This window comes from Camelus bactrianus, chromosome 4 (genome assembly GCF_048773025.1).
Source record: "Camelus bactrianus isolate YW-2024 breed Bactrian camel chromosome 4, ASM4877302v1, whole genome shotgun sequence".
NCBI lineage: Eukaryota > Metazoa > Chordata > Mammalia > Artiodactyla > Camelidae > Camelus > Camelus bactrianus.
In genome coordinates, this window is record NC_133542.1 from 35,516,963 (window position 1) to 35,533,509 (window position 16,547).

Genomic DNA, 16,547 nt, shown 5'->3' on the forward strand with positions numbered 1-16,547 from the left:
ATTTGCCCCTCCTCCCTTCTCTCTCCCTTTGGTAACCACTAGTTTGCTCTCTATATCTGTGAGTCTACTTCTTTTTTGTTACATTCAATGGTTTGTTGTATTTTTTAGATTCCACATATAATTGATATCATATAATATCCATCTTTCTCTGTCTGACTTATTTTGCTAAGCATAATATTCTCTATCTCCATCCATGTTGCTTAAAATGGCAGAATTCTATTCTTTTTAATAGCTGAGTAATATTCCATTATGTCTTCTTTTTTATACATTCTTCTGTTGTTGGCATTTGGATTGCTTCCGTATCTTGGCTATTGTAAATAGTGCTGTTGTGAACAATGGGGCACATGTGTCTTTTCGAATTAGTGTTTTCATTTTCTCCAGATGTATACCCAGGAGTGGAATTGCTGGGTTATGTGGTAGTTCTGTTTTTTAGTTTTTTGAGGAAACTCTATACCATTTTCTGTAGTGGCTGTCCCAATTTACATTCCTGCCAATAGCCGACAGGAGTTCCCTTTTCTCCATATCCTCCCCAACATTTGTTATTTATATGCTTTTTGATGATAGCCATTCTGACAGGTGTGAGGTGATCTCTTTGTTGTTTTGATTTGCATTTCTCTAATATTTAGCAATGTTGAGCATCTTTTCATGTGACTGTTAGCCATCTGTATGTCATCTTTGGAAAAATGTCTATTCAGGTCTTCTGCACATTTTTTGATTGGGTTGTTTGTTTTTTTTTATATTGAGTTGTATGAACTGTTTATATAATTTGGTTATTAACCCCTTGTCGGTCATATTATCTGCAGATATTTTCTCCCTTTCCATAGGTTGTCTTTTCAATTTGTTGATGGTTCCTTTGCTGTGCAAAAGCTTTTAAGTTTAATTAGGTCCCATTTATTTATTCTTGCTTTTATTTTCTTTGTTTCAAGAGATAGTTACATAAAAATATTGCTAAAATTTATGTCAAAGAGTGTTCCACCTATGTTGTCTGCTAGGAGTTTTATGGTTTTAGGTCTTATATTTAGGTCTTTAATCCATTTTAAGTTTATTTTTGTATATGGTGAGAGGAATGTTCTAATCTCATTCTTTTGCATGAGGCTGTCCAGTCTTCCTAGCACCACTTGCTGAAGAGACAGTCTTTTCTCCATTGTGTATTTTTATCTCCCTTGTCATAGTCTAAAACCATTTTCTACTTTACCATTTTTAGTGTTCTAGTGGTTGGTAATTATAATGGTATCTACTCAATAGTTTAGATTTTTCCTCTCTTCTGAAAGAACATCAAAGATACAGTTTACCAATTGTCCAATATATACTTCCAGTTTCTCTACCCCCTACACTTGATCTGCAAAGGCAGGACACTGTTTGAAAAGCTATTTTGATGGATAGACTGCATCTTCAGTTTCAACTTCAAGCCTAGACCTGTGAAAAACTTAAGTTGGTAGAAAATTGAGAGTGACTATTTATATAGTACTTACAGAATGCCAGTACTCTCTTAAGTATTCTAACAATATAAACTCATCTAGTACTCACGACCACCCTGTGAAATAGGTACTATTATTATTTTTATTGTATAGAAGAGGAAACTGAGGCACAGAGAGACCTAATAATATGCTCTAGGTTCACAGATAGTAAGTGACAGAAGACAGCTGCAAGTTGAACCCTAGTGGTCCAGCTCCAGGGTCCATGGTCTCGATGACAAAATTATGCTCCCTGTTCTGACACAACACTGTCTTACTCTTTTCAAAGCACTCTTTTTTCCCTGTTAACATTAATAGCACTTAATTTTGTTGATGATGGAAAGATTAAGTCAGTGTGTTCTCAACCCTGGCTCAGGAGAATCACCTTGGAGAGCTTTAAGGAAATTGCAATGCTTTGGTCCTTTCCCAGAAATTATGATTTAATTGGTCTGGTGGGGCCCAACCTTTGTATTAAAAAGAAGCAACTCCCCAGATGGTTCTAATGTGCATCTGGAACTGTGATACATTGGATTAGCTCACTGAGGCATCTTGCAGTGCCTGGTGGTAGAGTTTCTTCATTATTACCAATTACCTGGGCCTTTAAATCCCCAGTGTCTCCACCCTTTGCATTTCAGTCTTCCAGATTAGTAGCAATAGTGTGACTTGGTTTCTCATGGATAATGTGTCTTTGCACACCATGCACTTGTGCACGCATGCACAAACGTCGTGGGCCTGTTCAAAGTGGATATTCACTGTCTGTCAGCTTCCCATATGGTGCCTGTTCTGTCTCAGTGCCCAGGACTTTTTAGTTGTGAATATCATTTTATCCCTGTTTAGTTTAGATCAAATCACATAATGTGCAGATCCTCAATCTAACACATTAATAAGGTCAGAGGCTAAGCTGGGATTTCACTGCCCTTTTTGGAAAAAATTTTAGCTTCAGAATGCTTTATTCTTTTTTTTTCTCTCTCTCTCTTTTTTTTTTTTTTTTTTTTTATTCTCTTTTTTCCCCATGCCACAGCACTCAAACAGAACTTGTAGAGGAGAAAAATCCAGGCCTCCCCCATCTCCGGAGCCACCAACGTCCTTCAGCTAACTCTTAGCCCCAACAGGTGACATAGAGCCTCCCAGGATTGGGAGGATGTCCCAGAGAGAACATACCAGCCTGCACACATTCTTGCTACACTGAACCCTGAAATGCCAGATGACTGGGGGTCTGTAGAGAGGTGGGTTCTGACACTGCTCAGCTGCTCTCTGTTAAATACAGCCACAGGGGTCTAGAGCTCTTTGTGTCCTGGTGTTTGGTAGAGACTTAGATAATTCTGGCTTTCCCAACAGCCCAGCCTTCCTCCTGGACCCAGACAAGAGTCCATAGGATGGGGCTGGAACAATTTAGGAGGCAGGATGCAGGCTGTTGCATCATCTCTATTTCCTTCCAACACCCAAGGCCTGTGCCTCCTTCCAGGGGCCGAGCTCTCTTTCTGCAGCCTCCCCTGCCTCTCATGAAAGTAGGCCTCTGAAAGCCTTCCCCACCCCCCAGTTCACCAGCTGTGCTGCTCTGACACCAGACAGCCTGCTCCGACTCCCTGTTCAGACTGTGTGGAACTACACATCTGTGTAGCTCATTCGTTTCTATAAACATCCCTCCGAATGACCTACAATTTAGATTTAGGTCTTTTTCTTCCACCATAGGGATGCAGGCCTCTGGGCTGTGTGGACCAGTGAGGCTCTGCCAGTCCTTAGCCTTTCCTTCAATGTGCATTTATTGAGTGCCCACCATCAGCCATGCACAAAGATGGTGCAGGAGCAGACACAAAGATGAAGCAGACTTGTTCTCTGCTTTTGAAATCTTAGCTTGCTTTGCAGGTAACAGAGATGTAAACAAAGTCATCCCAATACAGCAGAACACACACTGCAGCTTGTGGGGGACAGTAAACACAGGCATAGGGAAGGGGACATTGAACTGGGTCTTGAGAAATGAATAGGAGTGCATGAATTTCCTAGGGCTGCATACAAAGTACTATAAACTGGGTGGCTTAAACAACAGAAATTGCTGTTCTGGAGGCCAGAAATCCAAGATCAAGGTGTCAGCGGGGTTGGTTCCTTCTGAGGACTGTGAGGGAGAATCAATTGGAGGCCTGTCACCTGGCTTCCAATGGTTGCTGGCAGTCTTTCCCAATGCATGGCTTGTCAAAGCATCACCCTGATGTCTGCCATCATCTTTGTTCACGTGGCATTCTTCTTGTGTTGTCTGTGTCCAAATTTCCCCTTTTTATAAGGACGCCAGTCGTATTGGTTTAGGGCCCACGCTACTCGAGTGTGGCCTCATCTTAGCTAATTACATCTGCAATGACCTTATTTCCAAATAAGGTCCTGTTCTGCGGTACTGGGGGCTAGGACTTTAATATGAATTATTAACATATGAATGCGGGGGTGGAGGAGCACGATTCAACTCACAACAAGGAGTTTACCAACTAGAGAATGGGAGGAGGGCATTCTGATTCCCAACAAAAAGGAGCACACTTGAACACGAGTGTGGACAAAAGGATGCAGTCTGGGAAAGGCAGGTGGGGGTGCGGGTGTTGGGGTGGGATGGATGTGGGACAGAGAGGTAGGTTGGACTCTGATCATGAAGGGCTTTTCCAACAGGACTCTGGGTATGGACACTTCACTGGGGCAATAGAAATTTGTCTTCCTGGCCTCAGCCCAGCGTAGGGTAGAGGAAGAAGGCAGGGGACCCAAGAACAGGACATTTCAAAGTGTCTGCTCCAACCTCCACTGTGTTGGAAGATTAGAGAGATCAGGAGGGCTTTGCTGGTAGCTAGACGTGGGTTCACACCCCGGCCCCGTAACCTCTGGTAAGTCACTTAAATTCTTTGGGCATAGTTTCTTCCTTCACAAATTGAGCAAGAAACCACCTGGCACAGCACAAACACTCGACAGGCGAGGGTAGCATCATCCCTGTGAGAAGTCAACGCAAGGAACTTTGACTTTTAAAAAAAATCAGAAGTTTGCATTCAAATTATAGTGAAGGATATCTGACTCCAAGGTAAGGTTCAAAGTAAGCTGATGAAGGGAAGATTAATGATGGAGAGTAACTATTTCAGTGCTCACTTCAAAAGAAATAGCTACTTCCCTGGTTCAGGTCAGTTGAGTGCAGCAGTTTAAACAGTGGGGTATATAAAAGGAGGTTTGTAATAACTGGTTAGCCGTGGGCCTTGGTCCCTCACAGAGGGTGATTCAGACCCACAACAGGCATGTGACTGCCCCTAGGGGGTGAAAGGCAGGTGGCACAGGCAGGAAACAAGGGACCGCACCAGCCAGCCTGGGGCAGAGCCCCCAGACACCTCCTGCTGGAATGCAATCAAGGTCACTGGCAGGACAAGCCACAGAGCCTGGAATGGTTTTACCAGCTCATGTTTGACCTGATGGCATGCACTGAGTAGGGGCATGTTGGTGGGTGTGTGTGGAGAGAGAGACAACATGAAAACAAGACAGCAAGACACTGAGTGTAGAGTGGGGCTGAGAGGCAGAGGTGAGCCCAGTTGGAGACCCAGAGAGCCCAGAGACAGAGATGGAGACAGAGCAGCAAAGAGCACGAGGATGTGCTGGGCTCTGTAAGAGGTGAGCCTCGCACCCACAGAGTCAGGAGGTCACTCTGCCTGCCTGTGATGCAGGGTGGCCCTTGTGAGGAGAGAGAGGCCTTGGAAAGAGGAAGGTTTCCGGGGCCAATATAGTGTATGCCAGCCAATTCCAGCTTCACACTGGCTGGACATGTGACCTTGAGCAAGTTAGACGACCCTCCTGGTCCTGTTTCCTTGTCTGTAAAATAGAACAGTGATCTCCACCTCACAGAAATACTGCATGGATTACAGGAGGTAATGCACGCAGAGTGCCTGGCACGTGCTTGCCTGATGCATCACTCCGTGTTAGCTTCCTACAGCTGCTAGAACAAATTTAAGCTGGGTGGTTTAAAACAATAGAAAGTCATTCTCTCCCAGTTCTGAGGCCAAAAATCTGAAATCAAGCTGTCTGCAGGGCTACACTCCCCTGGGGCTCTAGAGAGAGTCTGTTCTTTGCCTTGTACAGCTTCAAGGAATTCCTTGATCTGGGGCTGCTTCACTGCAGTCTCAGTCTCCATTTTTATATGTCTGTTACTTCTTTTCCTTCTCTTATAAGGACACTTGCCATTAACTTAGGACCCACCCCACAATACAGGATAATCTCATCTCAAGATCCCTAACTTAATTATATCTGCATGGCCTTCTTTCCAAATAAGGTCACATTCACAAGTTCTGGGATGTAAACGTATCTTTTGGGGGGGCTGCCATTCAACCCACCACACTACCTAAAGTTTATCGAGTGCTTTCTAAAACCAGAACATTACAAAAAAAAAATAAAATAAAAAATAAATAAAACCAGAACATTACATGTATCATTTGATTATTTGATTAAGCTACATCTTGGGGAGAGAGTCCCTGGTAGTTCCTACTTCCAGGCCTTATGCTGTTTTCCCAGGTGATGTGGCAGTGCATGGCCACATGGCTTCTGATTGGTGGTGGAAGGAAGTGGGTTGATGCACATAATTGCTAGATTTTCCAGATTCCCTCCATGGCCCTCTCCTTTCCCTTCTCTGCAAAATGTCTGTGGTGGACACTGATGTGCTGTCCAGATCCTTCTTCAACTCACTTCAGCTGTTAGCCCCTTCCCTTTGGCCTCTGTGCAGAGAGCTAACTCACTGGAGCTCACCCATCCCAATGTGGGCCACATCCTGTGATGGATGGAGGCAGCCGTACAAAGAACCTGGCCATTTCAGACCAACATGGGGCAAGTCGTATGGGCCATTTAAACTTCAGAGTTCCCTGTGGGGTCAGAAGAGGCTTTGAGGGACCTGGAGGCATTGTAGTGTCATTTCTCCCTCAGCCCAGCCCTGCTTCCTTCGACTTCCTTCTACTCCCTTCCATAGGAGTTGATCCCAAGGGCGCCCCCTAGTGAACATCCTGCACATTCAACTCCAAATCAGAGTCGGCTCCCCTGAGTACCCGCTCTGGGACAAGGTGGAAGGGTCATCTGTTCTTGGGGTCAGGCAATTATATGTGAAAAGGAAATTTTACTGCAACTAATTTAGCACTTATGTGTAATGACTTGGTTTCCCATAGGTGGCAATAAATGATGTCACCTTTAAGTATTACATCATATCTTTAAATTTTTGAGATGTCTTTAGGGCTTTGACGTTTTTCATTTTCCTAACACCTGGAATGTGAAAATTACCTAAAGCAATCTTAAATCTTTGAAATGCTCCATAGGTACCTGGAAAACGGAGCACCAGTTTGATAGTTGCTGATAATTTGTTTACTTGAAAACAGTGTTTTGAAGTTACAACTGGATTCATATCCATCTTTAAATTTTTAATTAAGTAATTTGATAAAATTCATCAAATATTTAGCACCATCTCTGAGCAAGAAATCAAAAAAGAAAGACAAGGGAGACAGGCTACTGTACTGGTTGAGAAAATAGGCTTGGAATAAAAAGTCTTGAGTCTTGTCTGTACCACTCATTGTCACTGAACTCTGCAACTCCGTGTCCCCATCTATTGAATGGGAATAATAATGATGTGTACCCCATAGAGTCTTTGAGAAAGTTTAAATGAGATTAGCTACCTAAAATATTTACAGTAGTAAACATAATAAATGTTATTTATTATTATTAGCTACTACCTGAGCCACAGCATATAAGCACACACTTTAAACAAATCGTAGATCATTTGAGTCACTGCCTATAGAAAACTCATGAAAATTTGTCCAAACTTATTTTTAAAGGCTCCAGGAGCTCTTTTTTCATTAGAGAGAAAGCTTTTAAGTTTTGTCATCATAAACGTGACTTCTGAGTAAAGATCTGGAAGTAGTGTAGGTGAGTCATGTGGCTCTCTGGGGAAGAGCATTTCAAACAGAAGGAACAGTCAATGCGAAGTTCTGAGAGGACAGCTAAAAACTGAATTTGAAGACCAGCCAAGAGGTCCATGTGGCTGGAGGGGAGTGATCAGGGCAGATGAGGTCAGAGATATAAGGGGGTGCAGACAGGTTTTGTGGGACCTGGTAGATCATTGTGAAGAGTTTGGATTTTGCTAAATGAAGTTGTTAGGAGTCTGGAGCCAAGGACTGACATGACCTAATTTCTGTATTAAAAGGGTGCCCTGACTACTGTGTTAAGAATGGAGTGAAGGTGCACAAGGCAGAAGAAGCAAGGGTATCACCATCAGGAAGCTACCACAGCATCCCTGGCAAACATCAATGACAGCTTGGATCAGGGCAGATGCTGTGTGCACGGATTGTGGTCAGTACCTGCTGTGTTTTGAATCCTGAACTGACAGAATTTGGTAATGTCTTGAGAGGAAGAGCAGAGTCAAGGATAACTAAGTATTTTGTCCTGAGCAACTGGAGGGGAAAGATTCCTTTAACTGAGAGGAGGAAGATGTGGGGGAGAGTCAGGCTTGGGAAGGAATATGAGGTGTTCATGTTGGGACCTATTAAGTGTGAGACAGCTCTTAAGCATCCAAATGAAAATGTTGAGGTGGCAATGAGACAGAAGAGTCTAGAGTTAGTGAGCCGTCTGGACTAGAAATATGCATTTGGGAGTTATAAGGCTACAGCTGGTGTTTCAAACTTCAAGACTGTTTGAAATCACTGAGGAAGTGAGGAGGGAAGGAAGCAGGAGGTGAGAGGACAGAACTTGGAGGCACCCTAATATCCAGGGGTCAGAGAGAGAAAAAGAAACAGCAAAGGAGAAGGAGCTGCCAATGAAGGAAGAAGAAAACTAGGAGAGTCTGGGAACCAGGTGAAGGCATGTGAGCAGGGCTTTGATGGTTGAACAGGAGGTTGTTAGACCGGTGGTCTTCAAACTGTGGTCCCAGACTAGCAGCATCAGCATCAGCACCTGGAAACTTGTTAGGATTGTGCAGCATCTTGGGTCCCAAGCTGGATCTACTGAATCAGAAACTCTGATGGTGGGCTTCTGATGTACCCTAAAATTTGAGAACCATTGCCCTGGGCATAAAATTGCCTGACCCAAATTATAAAGAGCATTAAGAAGACCCCCCCATCCCCATCACCAGTGTCTTTACTGGAAGAAAAAAATGTTAAAGACCCACTTGGTGTTCAAAGAAACTTCATAGCAAATGGGTACCTCACAGTAACCCCCTCCCTGACATACTACCCCCATCCTCCCACACCTCAATTTAGAAACCTTCTACTAATTTATCATGGCTCTTTGGAGAGGAGGAATGACGGGACAGAGTGAATGCTGAGCACCGGGCATGCCAGACATTCCACTGCTAAATAAAGGGGAGGGGGTAATATTCTAAGGTTAGCATTAATGGGCCATAAACGCTGAAACTCCAGAGACACAAAGTTTATTCCACCCAACACTTTCCAAATTTTCCTTTAGGCTCCTAAGAGAATTCCACCCTCTTCCATTCTGGGGACAAAGATAAAATTAGGTACAGCCCTAAGGACTGGCATTCGGGGAGGCTGTCCCCAGAAAAAAAAAGCTGATTCCCACCACGGAAGAGAGGGGCGGGGCGCCTCCAAGTCCCAACCCAGCATAGGGGCCCCCGGGAGACCTGCCGTCTCCAGTGTCTGCCAGGGGTCCGGTCCCAAGCTTTTAAAATTCCGAGCCGAGCCGAGCCGTGGCACTGCATCTCGACCTCTCCTCTCCCAGCCAGTCGTGGCTGGCTTTTCAAAAGTGTGCAGTTGTCTCCTCCCCGCCCGGCCCCATCCTCGCCCAGCACCAGCTGTGCGGCTGGCCGGCTGGCCGGCTTTACTTGGGATCTGCCTCGCGGCTGCAGCAGAACGAGCAGCGCTCACTGTTAAGGCACCTTTAGCTTTCCGCTCGGCTCCCGGGGCAGCTTTGCAAAGTTGGGCAGCTCCGAGTGCACGCTTTGCCTCTGACTTCTCCCTCCCCCGGTTCCCGGCGCCCCTGCTTCCCAGGCTCCTTCCACCGGGAGCAGCCGGTCCCAACGGCTGGCGGCTCGCACCCGGGTCCAGCCCTCCTCGCTGACCATGCTGTTCAGGGGCATCCTCCTGGCAGTGCAAGGTAAGGCCTGGACCCGGGAGGGGGAACGCTCGGGAGGCGCTCTCATGACCCGCTCCCAATCCTGCAACACTGGTGGCCGGGCTCGCGGTCCTGGGCTGCGCCAGCCCAGGACGCATACGGATCCGTCTCCACAGCCGTTAACCTCTGTCCCTGAGCCCAGCGAGTGCTCGCGGATTGTGCAGTGGAAGCGCCCTGAGCGGGGGCGGCAATACTGCATCCCTCTCCCGCCCCCTCCTGTACGCCTTCCCCTACTTTCACCAGGTAGTACCCTGGGGTGCCCCGAGTTGGTGCAGGAGCTCCCGAGCCTGAGCCCGAATTGAAACCCGCATTGTGCCCGCAGCCCTGCAGCTTGCTGGTGCCCTGGACCTGTCCGCAGGGTCCTGCGCCTTTGAAGAGAGCACCTGCGGCTTTGACTCGGTGTTCGAGTTCCTGCCATGGATTTTAAACGAGGAAGGTAAGGGGGTCAGTGCACAGGGCCCGAGGTAAACTTTCCTTTTTGCTGATCGAGTTTTTCACGTGAGTAATGTTATTATATTGGAGTTGAGTACTTCCGGGGGGAAAAATGTGAGTCATGGATCATCCTTCCAACCCTCAGCTGTGCTGCCTGGATGGCCAAGGAAGAGACGGGGCGAAGGTGGGGTGGTGGCCTTTGTTTACCTGGCCTGTGGGTAGAAGCTGAGGTTTTCCCCCTTTCTTCGCCAGCACTCCCTAAGGAAGAAAGGGGGCACACCTGATGTCACCTGCCAGCTGTGTGCCCCCTGCAGGGCAACAGCCTCTCTGGTCCTCCGTAGACACCTTTGTGAGCTGGGAAAGTTGTGCTGGGCTAGTTCTCTTCCAGCTCTGCAGAAACAATGCTCTAATTCTGTGACGGAACCTCCATGCTAAACCTAGCATTTATGTTGTGCTTGACAGCATTTTGTTGCATGACTTCATCCTCATGTTATTGTTGTATTTATAATCCAGCACTTGGCAAAAGAGGAAACCAAGTCTATGGCCGTGTGCCTGAGGTCACTCAGCTGACTGGCGTTGGTGTTGTCTCACCACTCATATCGTTTGGGTTTTAGTGACAAAGTTTAAATGTGGGGTCTTCAGATATAGCTTCTTGCCTTCATTTATTTAGTGAAACATAAATAGTCCTCTAGTGTCCAACAGCAGTCACTGGAAACTCCTTTCCTTTATCTCTCACTTCTGCCACCCCGTTTAGAAGCCTGATACCCCAGGCCACTGGGTCTGGGAAATAGCCTCCTTTCTAAAACACTACAGCATCAGAGATCAGCTAACCTCCTCCCTCTCAGTTGTCCTCAGGCCCCCAGATTATCTAAGCTCCCTGGAGAAGGTGGGAGCCCAGAACCTCTGCTCAGGATGTATGAACTGCTGTCACAACTTTTTTGCCTTGGCCTTCTGTTTGAGGCTTTGCATACATTAGCTTCTTTGACATCAGCGGGGAGGTGATGTTCGCCCCATTTTACAGAGGAGGGAATCTCAGACTTAGAATATTAAAATAGCTGGCCCATGTTCCATAGTATCAGTCAGTGGTCAGCTCTGAGCTGACTAGTTCGGGGCAGAAACAGGAGGGAACTACTCAGTCGTCATCTTTATTGCTGACAAATCTCCAGTCTTTACTACAATGTTCTCAGGGGTAGCTGTGAAAAAATCAATTCCTGATTTATTATTTGAGAGATTCCTACCTTGCTGATTGCTTTAGGGAAGTCTCTTGCATCTCACCACCCCATCCCTTTTCCTGTTCTGGTTATGTGTGAAGAATTTTGAGCAATGGCCTGACCTGGGCTACATGACTAGCTTTGGAGAGCATTGTACTCTGGCAAAGTGCTTCTCAAACTTTAGCTGCATCGAAATTACCTGGTGGGTATGTTAATTCACTCTGGGCCCCACATCTGAATTTTAGAGTCTGTGGATCTGGATTGGGGCCTGAGAATTTGCATTTCTAAAAAGTTCCTGGGTGATGCTGCTGCTGGTCTGGAGATCACACATTGAGAACCACTGATGTTTTACACACACGCGCACGCACGCGCGTGCGCACGCCCCTACCTCTGATTGTGGTCCTGTGCAGGGCTGGGACTGGGGTGAAAGAGACTCTTGCATGACCCTGAGAGTGAAAAACCTCTTTAAATCTTGTGCCCCAGACACCTCTCTTGCCTCACCCTAGTCTGGCCCAAGAAAAGAAAATCAACATCATCCCTTAACCCAGGAGCCTGAGTCCTGAGCCCCTCTGTCAGAATGGTGGGCCCCTGGCAGCCTGCTCCTGGGTCAGTGGACAGGCCAGAGCCTGCTGAACTCGGCCGCCGCCCAGACCCACAGGAAGTGCTCTCTGCTGAGTTGGCAGCTCTGCACCAGTGGCAGTTAAACAGTGCCCCTTCAGGAAAACAGGAAGATGCATATCAGGAAAGGTGATTGTGGTTTACAGCATAATGAAGGCACTGTTGCTTTCCTTTTTACTTTCTTTCTAGCTTCTAACAGCCACTGCTTTCTGGCACTGGGCTGGGACTACCCGCTTGGCTGGGGGAAGTTAATTCATTCTCCTTCGAGCATTCCCAGAGGAGCAGGCTGGTTAGGCTTTGTCGTTACGCATTTTTCAGAGTCCAGAACTTGGACTTAACGTCCACTCCAGAGGCGCGGTGAAGTAGGTGTGTGCCAGCTGCTGCAGTTGTCTGCTGAGAAGCCATCACTAAGAATTTCCATTATAAACCTGTTCCTAGGTTGGTAAATTAAAGATAATAAAATTGTCCCAGGCTGAAATTTGGCAAGCTGTTCACAAGCCTCTCTGCGAATTTACTTCATCTGGCTGCAAAACCCTTTGAAACTGGTTTCATCCACCTCCCTGCGTGTTGTATGGTGACATAGAAAGTTGTAAGTTTCAGAGACTTTTGCCCACAAGTATTTGGAACACAAATGGCACGTTCTTGGTGCCCTTGGTCAGTAGGTTAATTTACAGTGGAGAGATCAATGCTAAAGCCTGGCGAATTGAGTCAAATGGGGAAACAAACCAATTAGAATCTCATTACAGGAGATTCAAATCGGGAGTAGTTGTCTCAAAATATCTTCCAGCTGCCCAATATTGTATTTGAGGTCCACCCTTTTGGTTTATTTAGAGTATTAGGTCTCTAAACCTCTCCAGTTACAATTCCAGTGTCCCTAGTTCATGGCCATTTTGAAATATGTTTGATCTCCACTGGGCATAGAGTGGATGAGTTTTGATAAGGTCATGTGTTGACTTGGATTGTGTCCCACACGGAGGGCACCCCAGGGACGGAGGGTAGCACCTGAGCAGGTGACCAGTTGCTGCAGCCTAGCCTTGTTCACTTTCCAGTTTTGCCAACATGGCCTCATTTTCTTGATTTTCCTCCATTTTTTTTGATAGAATATTTTCATTTTCTCTGACTGGTCAAGGCAAGTGGATTACATCAGAATCAAACTTTGAACATACTTCTAACTTTTAGGTTTGAATTAAATCCAAGAAAGAAGGGATCTATTTAATCCTATAAAAATCTTCTTTACTCATTCACTTACCATCTAAAAAATCTTTATTCATTCACAGTTCAGGGGCATATTGGAACAATGGTCCTCAGCTGAAGTTGAGATTGTTGGTTCCATTTTCCCAATGCCAGCTGTGGGGGCAGAAGCCCTTCGGCTGAAGATTCTTAGAGACTAGAAAGTTGGCCTTGAATCAGAATAGTCACCATTCAGATTAGTCATTGGATGGATTTTGACTTCACTGTAAATTTTGGATGCCTTGGCTTAGCATCTTTAACCTAGCTCTGTGAGGAAGCCATTGGAGGAACTGAGGGAGGGAGGGGGTAAAATCCAAATCCAGGGACTGCTCCTTAATTAGAAGTTTGGAACACTAAGCCACCCCCGAGAGGAAGGTAAAGGTGGAAGTGTGTCAGGTTAAGAGGTGATAACAAAGTAAATCCAAAGCACTTGTAGGGAAGGTGTTGTTTCTACAACAGTAAGGGATCAGGGTTTGAGGAATTGCCTAAAACAGGAAGAGTTTGGATGGTATTTTTACCTTGGAGCAAGCGATGGTATCTGAGGAGGATGGCTGGCTAGAAGTTTGGCATAAAGAGGTGTGAGGGGACGGGGGTGGGTAGGGGTGGGTAGACTGGGCCAAAATCTCAATGTGCATACATGCGTGTCTCTTCCTGACACCCTCTTTCTTCATCCAGATCCTTTCTTTCTCTCTTAAGGACACTTTTGGTCACTTGGCCAGCTGAGTTTCAGTTCTGCACTCAGTCATGTGCCAGTTATTAATAGTGGTAAATTCTGCCTGAAATTTCTCGAGGCCCAGCTAGAGCCAAAAGTCTGGCTAGGACTCCAAGGGGCCTTCCTGGGAAAGGAGGACCAGTCCACCCTTTCCGTGGATTACTGTTCTTTTCCTGACTCTGGGGGAACGACTCAGCATCCCGACCTGACTTCAGGAGTTCATGAGGCAATTCCCACCCTACAGAGCTGCTTGAACCTGCTTGTTGGTCCCTTGACATTCTCTGTGCAGAAACACAGCCCCGCGTTGTGTTGAGGCTGAGAGCAGCACGAGTTTGGGGTGCTCCTCGGATGCCTCTTGGAGAAACAGTCCACCCCTGGAATTGGCCAAGTTCTCCTGCAGCATCACATGACATTCCCCAGCCTGCCCAGCTGCTACTGCTGTCAGCTTGAACCTGTCTCTCGTGAGCTGTGTCTGAGCATGGCACTGGCTCTGCCCTGGCCCTGCCTGGGATCCTGGGTCCTAGAGCTGGGACTTAAGCTTTAGAAGGAGCTTTATGGAGGAGCACACTGGGGCTCAGACAGGCTCCCAGTCAGGGTCACCGACCAAGTCAGTGGCAGCCCTCGGATAGGACTCGTTTCCTCGGCTCCTCCTCACCTGTTCTTTCCTCTAGTGTTGCTGCCCCTCTCCTAACAGCCTGTCTCCGGCAGCTCCTGGACTTTGAAGCTTTGGTATGTTAATTAGACTCTTCATCAGACGCTCAATTGTATTTCATATATGTGGAAAATTCCAAAGGGTTCTAAAGGTACAGTGCTTTGGGCCTACCAAACCCACAAAACACTACGTTTTATGCCAGACCATGCATTTATTCACTCTTTCAGGTGTGTAGGAGTCCCACTTGCCTGTGCTCCTCAGCATATAGAAGAGGGCCTGGCATGTAGTAGATGCTCAATAAATATTTGTTGAATGAATGAGTTTGGTGAAGGAGTAAATTCAATACTGGATAATTAAAAATCCATGTGCATTTTCGTGTATGCCCCCATTCATTCTGCCTCATCAAAGGTAGTTTCTTAGCATGAAAGACAATGTAAACCTAGAAGGTAATATGAACTCTGGAACCCGTTCGTGCTGTGTGGCCTTGGGCAAGTTATTGAACCCCTCTGTGTCTCAGTTTACCTGACTGTAAAATGGAGATAATAAAAGCGCCTATCTCGTAAGATTGTTGTGAAGATTAAATACTTTATTACATTTAACACATAGTGAGAACTTTATACATGTAACATATTATTATTATTATTATTACTCTTACTATTACTAGTTTTGTATTTTATCAAACATTATTTCTTCAATCCAGGCAGCTTTCCGACACAGCTTCTGGATTGTTCAGGAGAGCATTTTTTCTTTTCATTATAGCTTTGCCATTTGTTCTTTATTCTAACCAAAGGAAGAGCTTTCCTTTTTTTATTGTTTGGCTCTATTTTCAACATCAGTTAGCCTCTTGGACCATCTCACTTTTGTGTGGCTTACTGAAGTGTGGACATAAAGTGATAAGACCAAATTTCACACTTGGTTTGTAGCCCCTCCCTATGACTTAGGCTTTTTTCTCTATAAATTCTTGGGTTTTGTCAGAAATGCTTTGCTCCCTGCCCTAGCCTGTTCTTCCCTACTTTTCTGTCCCACAAGCTAAGGCCTCATCATCAGTCAGGCTCCATGTTTGGTGGTGCTGGTGAGACCTCTGATCTCTTGCCTCCTAAGCTCTTGGGCAGATCCCTAACCCTTGGCCTCCCTGTTAATCAGTCTGAGTTCTTGGGTTCTCTTACAGGACCCTCCACTTGGAACTTAACCTACCTAGACTGATGATATCTGCCTTGACTAACTTCTCTGGAGGTAGGCTCTGTCTGGCCAACCTCCTTCCTATCAAGACCAACACCCAGTCTGGGTCCCTCCCTACTCAAACTGCAGTTGCTGAATGGGAAGTTGCTACCCAGCTCCTGGACAGATCCCCAGGAAGGCACTCGGGGATTTTGGGGATGTTTTCCTTCTCTAAATTGCAGAAGTCGGCTGTGGTCACAATATGCTGGGTGGAAAAAGTAATTTCTTGTCATAGGACTTTCTACTTCCCTTGCCGTTTTCAAATCTCTTAGCATGCAGACATCTTGTTTTATGACTTGCATCTTGGGATATGGTATTCATAAAAAATCCTGGTTCTTAAAATTGCAGAACCTCTTTGGTAAGTCACCCCAGCAGTAGTCCTACTTCTGTCTCTTATTAAATAATATTTGATTTTTAAGAATTTGAGTGAAACCCATTTATATTAATAGAAATGATGGGCATCTTGATATATAAGGCCAGCAGATAGTTAAACATGTCTTGGGTGTCTTGGCTGGTCAGCCCTGACTTTCACATCCGCCAATTATCCCACCACTCACTCTCCCTCAGTTTCTCTTATGCTTGTCTTAATCGACTCAATAGTATAAATGTATTCATGCATTCAGATCTAAGCTCTTGGAATATTTAATTATATGCTTAATTTCATATATATGTAGTATGTATATGAAATACCTGCAGGAAGGCGGTAGGACTTAACACAGGAGAACATGTTGCTGCTGATAAGTGAGGAATTTATTTAAAGCTAGGAACTTTCACAGTATATCGACATTTCTCTCATATCCATTGGGCCACACCTGACTAAGCAAAGCAACATGTCATACCTAATATCAACAACTATTCCTGACAAAAACAGAATTTACAGAGAAATTCTCACACTTATGCATTAGGTCAGT

The 16,547-nt window shown here is 45.7% G+C and overlaps 2 protein-coding genes across 4 annotated transcripts in view; both read left to right on the forward strand.

Moving 5' to 3' along the window:
• CFAP95 (cilia and flagella associated protein 95) overlaps positions 1-8,986 on the forward strand; it is a 222,589-nt gene extending 213,603 nt beyond the window's left edge. Inside the window, exon 7 of one of the 2 annotated variants that reach the window (XR_006724145.2) lies at positions 2,476-3,928. Coding sequence is in view for 1 of the 2 variants with exons in the window: in XM_045515098.2 (XP_045371054.1) it covers positions 7,642-7,674 (33 nt within the window). In the remaining variant the exon portion in view is untranslated. Of the gene's footprint in view, positions 1-2,475; positions 3,929-7,641 lie in introns of those variants that run through there. The other variant, XM_045515098.2, reaches the window with a different exon arrangement.
• A 167-nt stretch (positions 8,987-9,153) lies between these two features.
• Positions 9,154-16,547, forward strand: part of MAMDC2 (MAM domain containing 2) — a 139,672-nt gene continuing 132,278 nt past the window's right edge. The window contains exons 1-2 of one of the 2 annotated variants that reach the window (XM_045515102.2): positions 9,154-9,545; positions 9,886-9,999. In XM_045515102.2, the coding sequence (XP_045371058.2) occupies positions 9,512-9,545; positions 9,886-9,999 (148 nt within the window). In that variant the 5' untranslated portion in view covers positions 9,154-9,511. The remainder of the gene's footprint in view (positions 9,546-9,885; positions 10,000-16,547) is intronic. The other variant, XM_010952754.3, reaches the window with a different exon arrangement.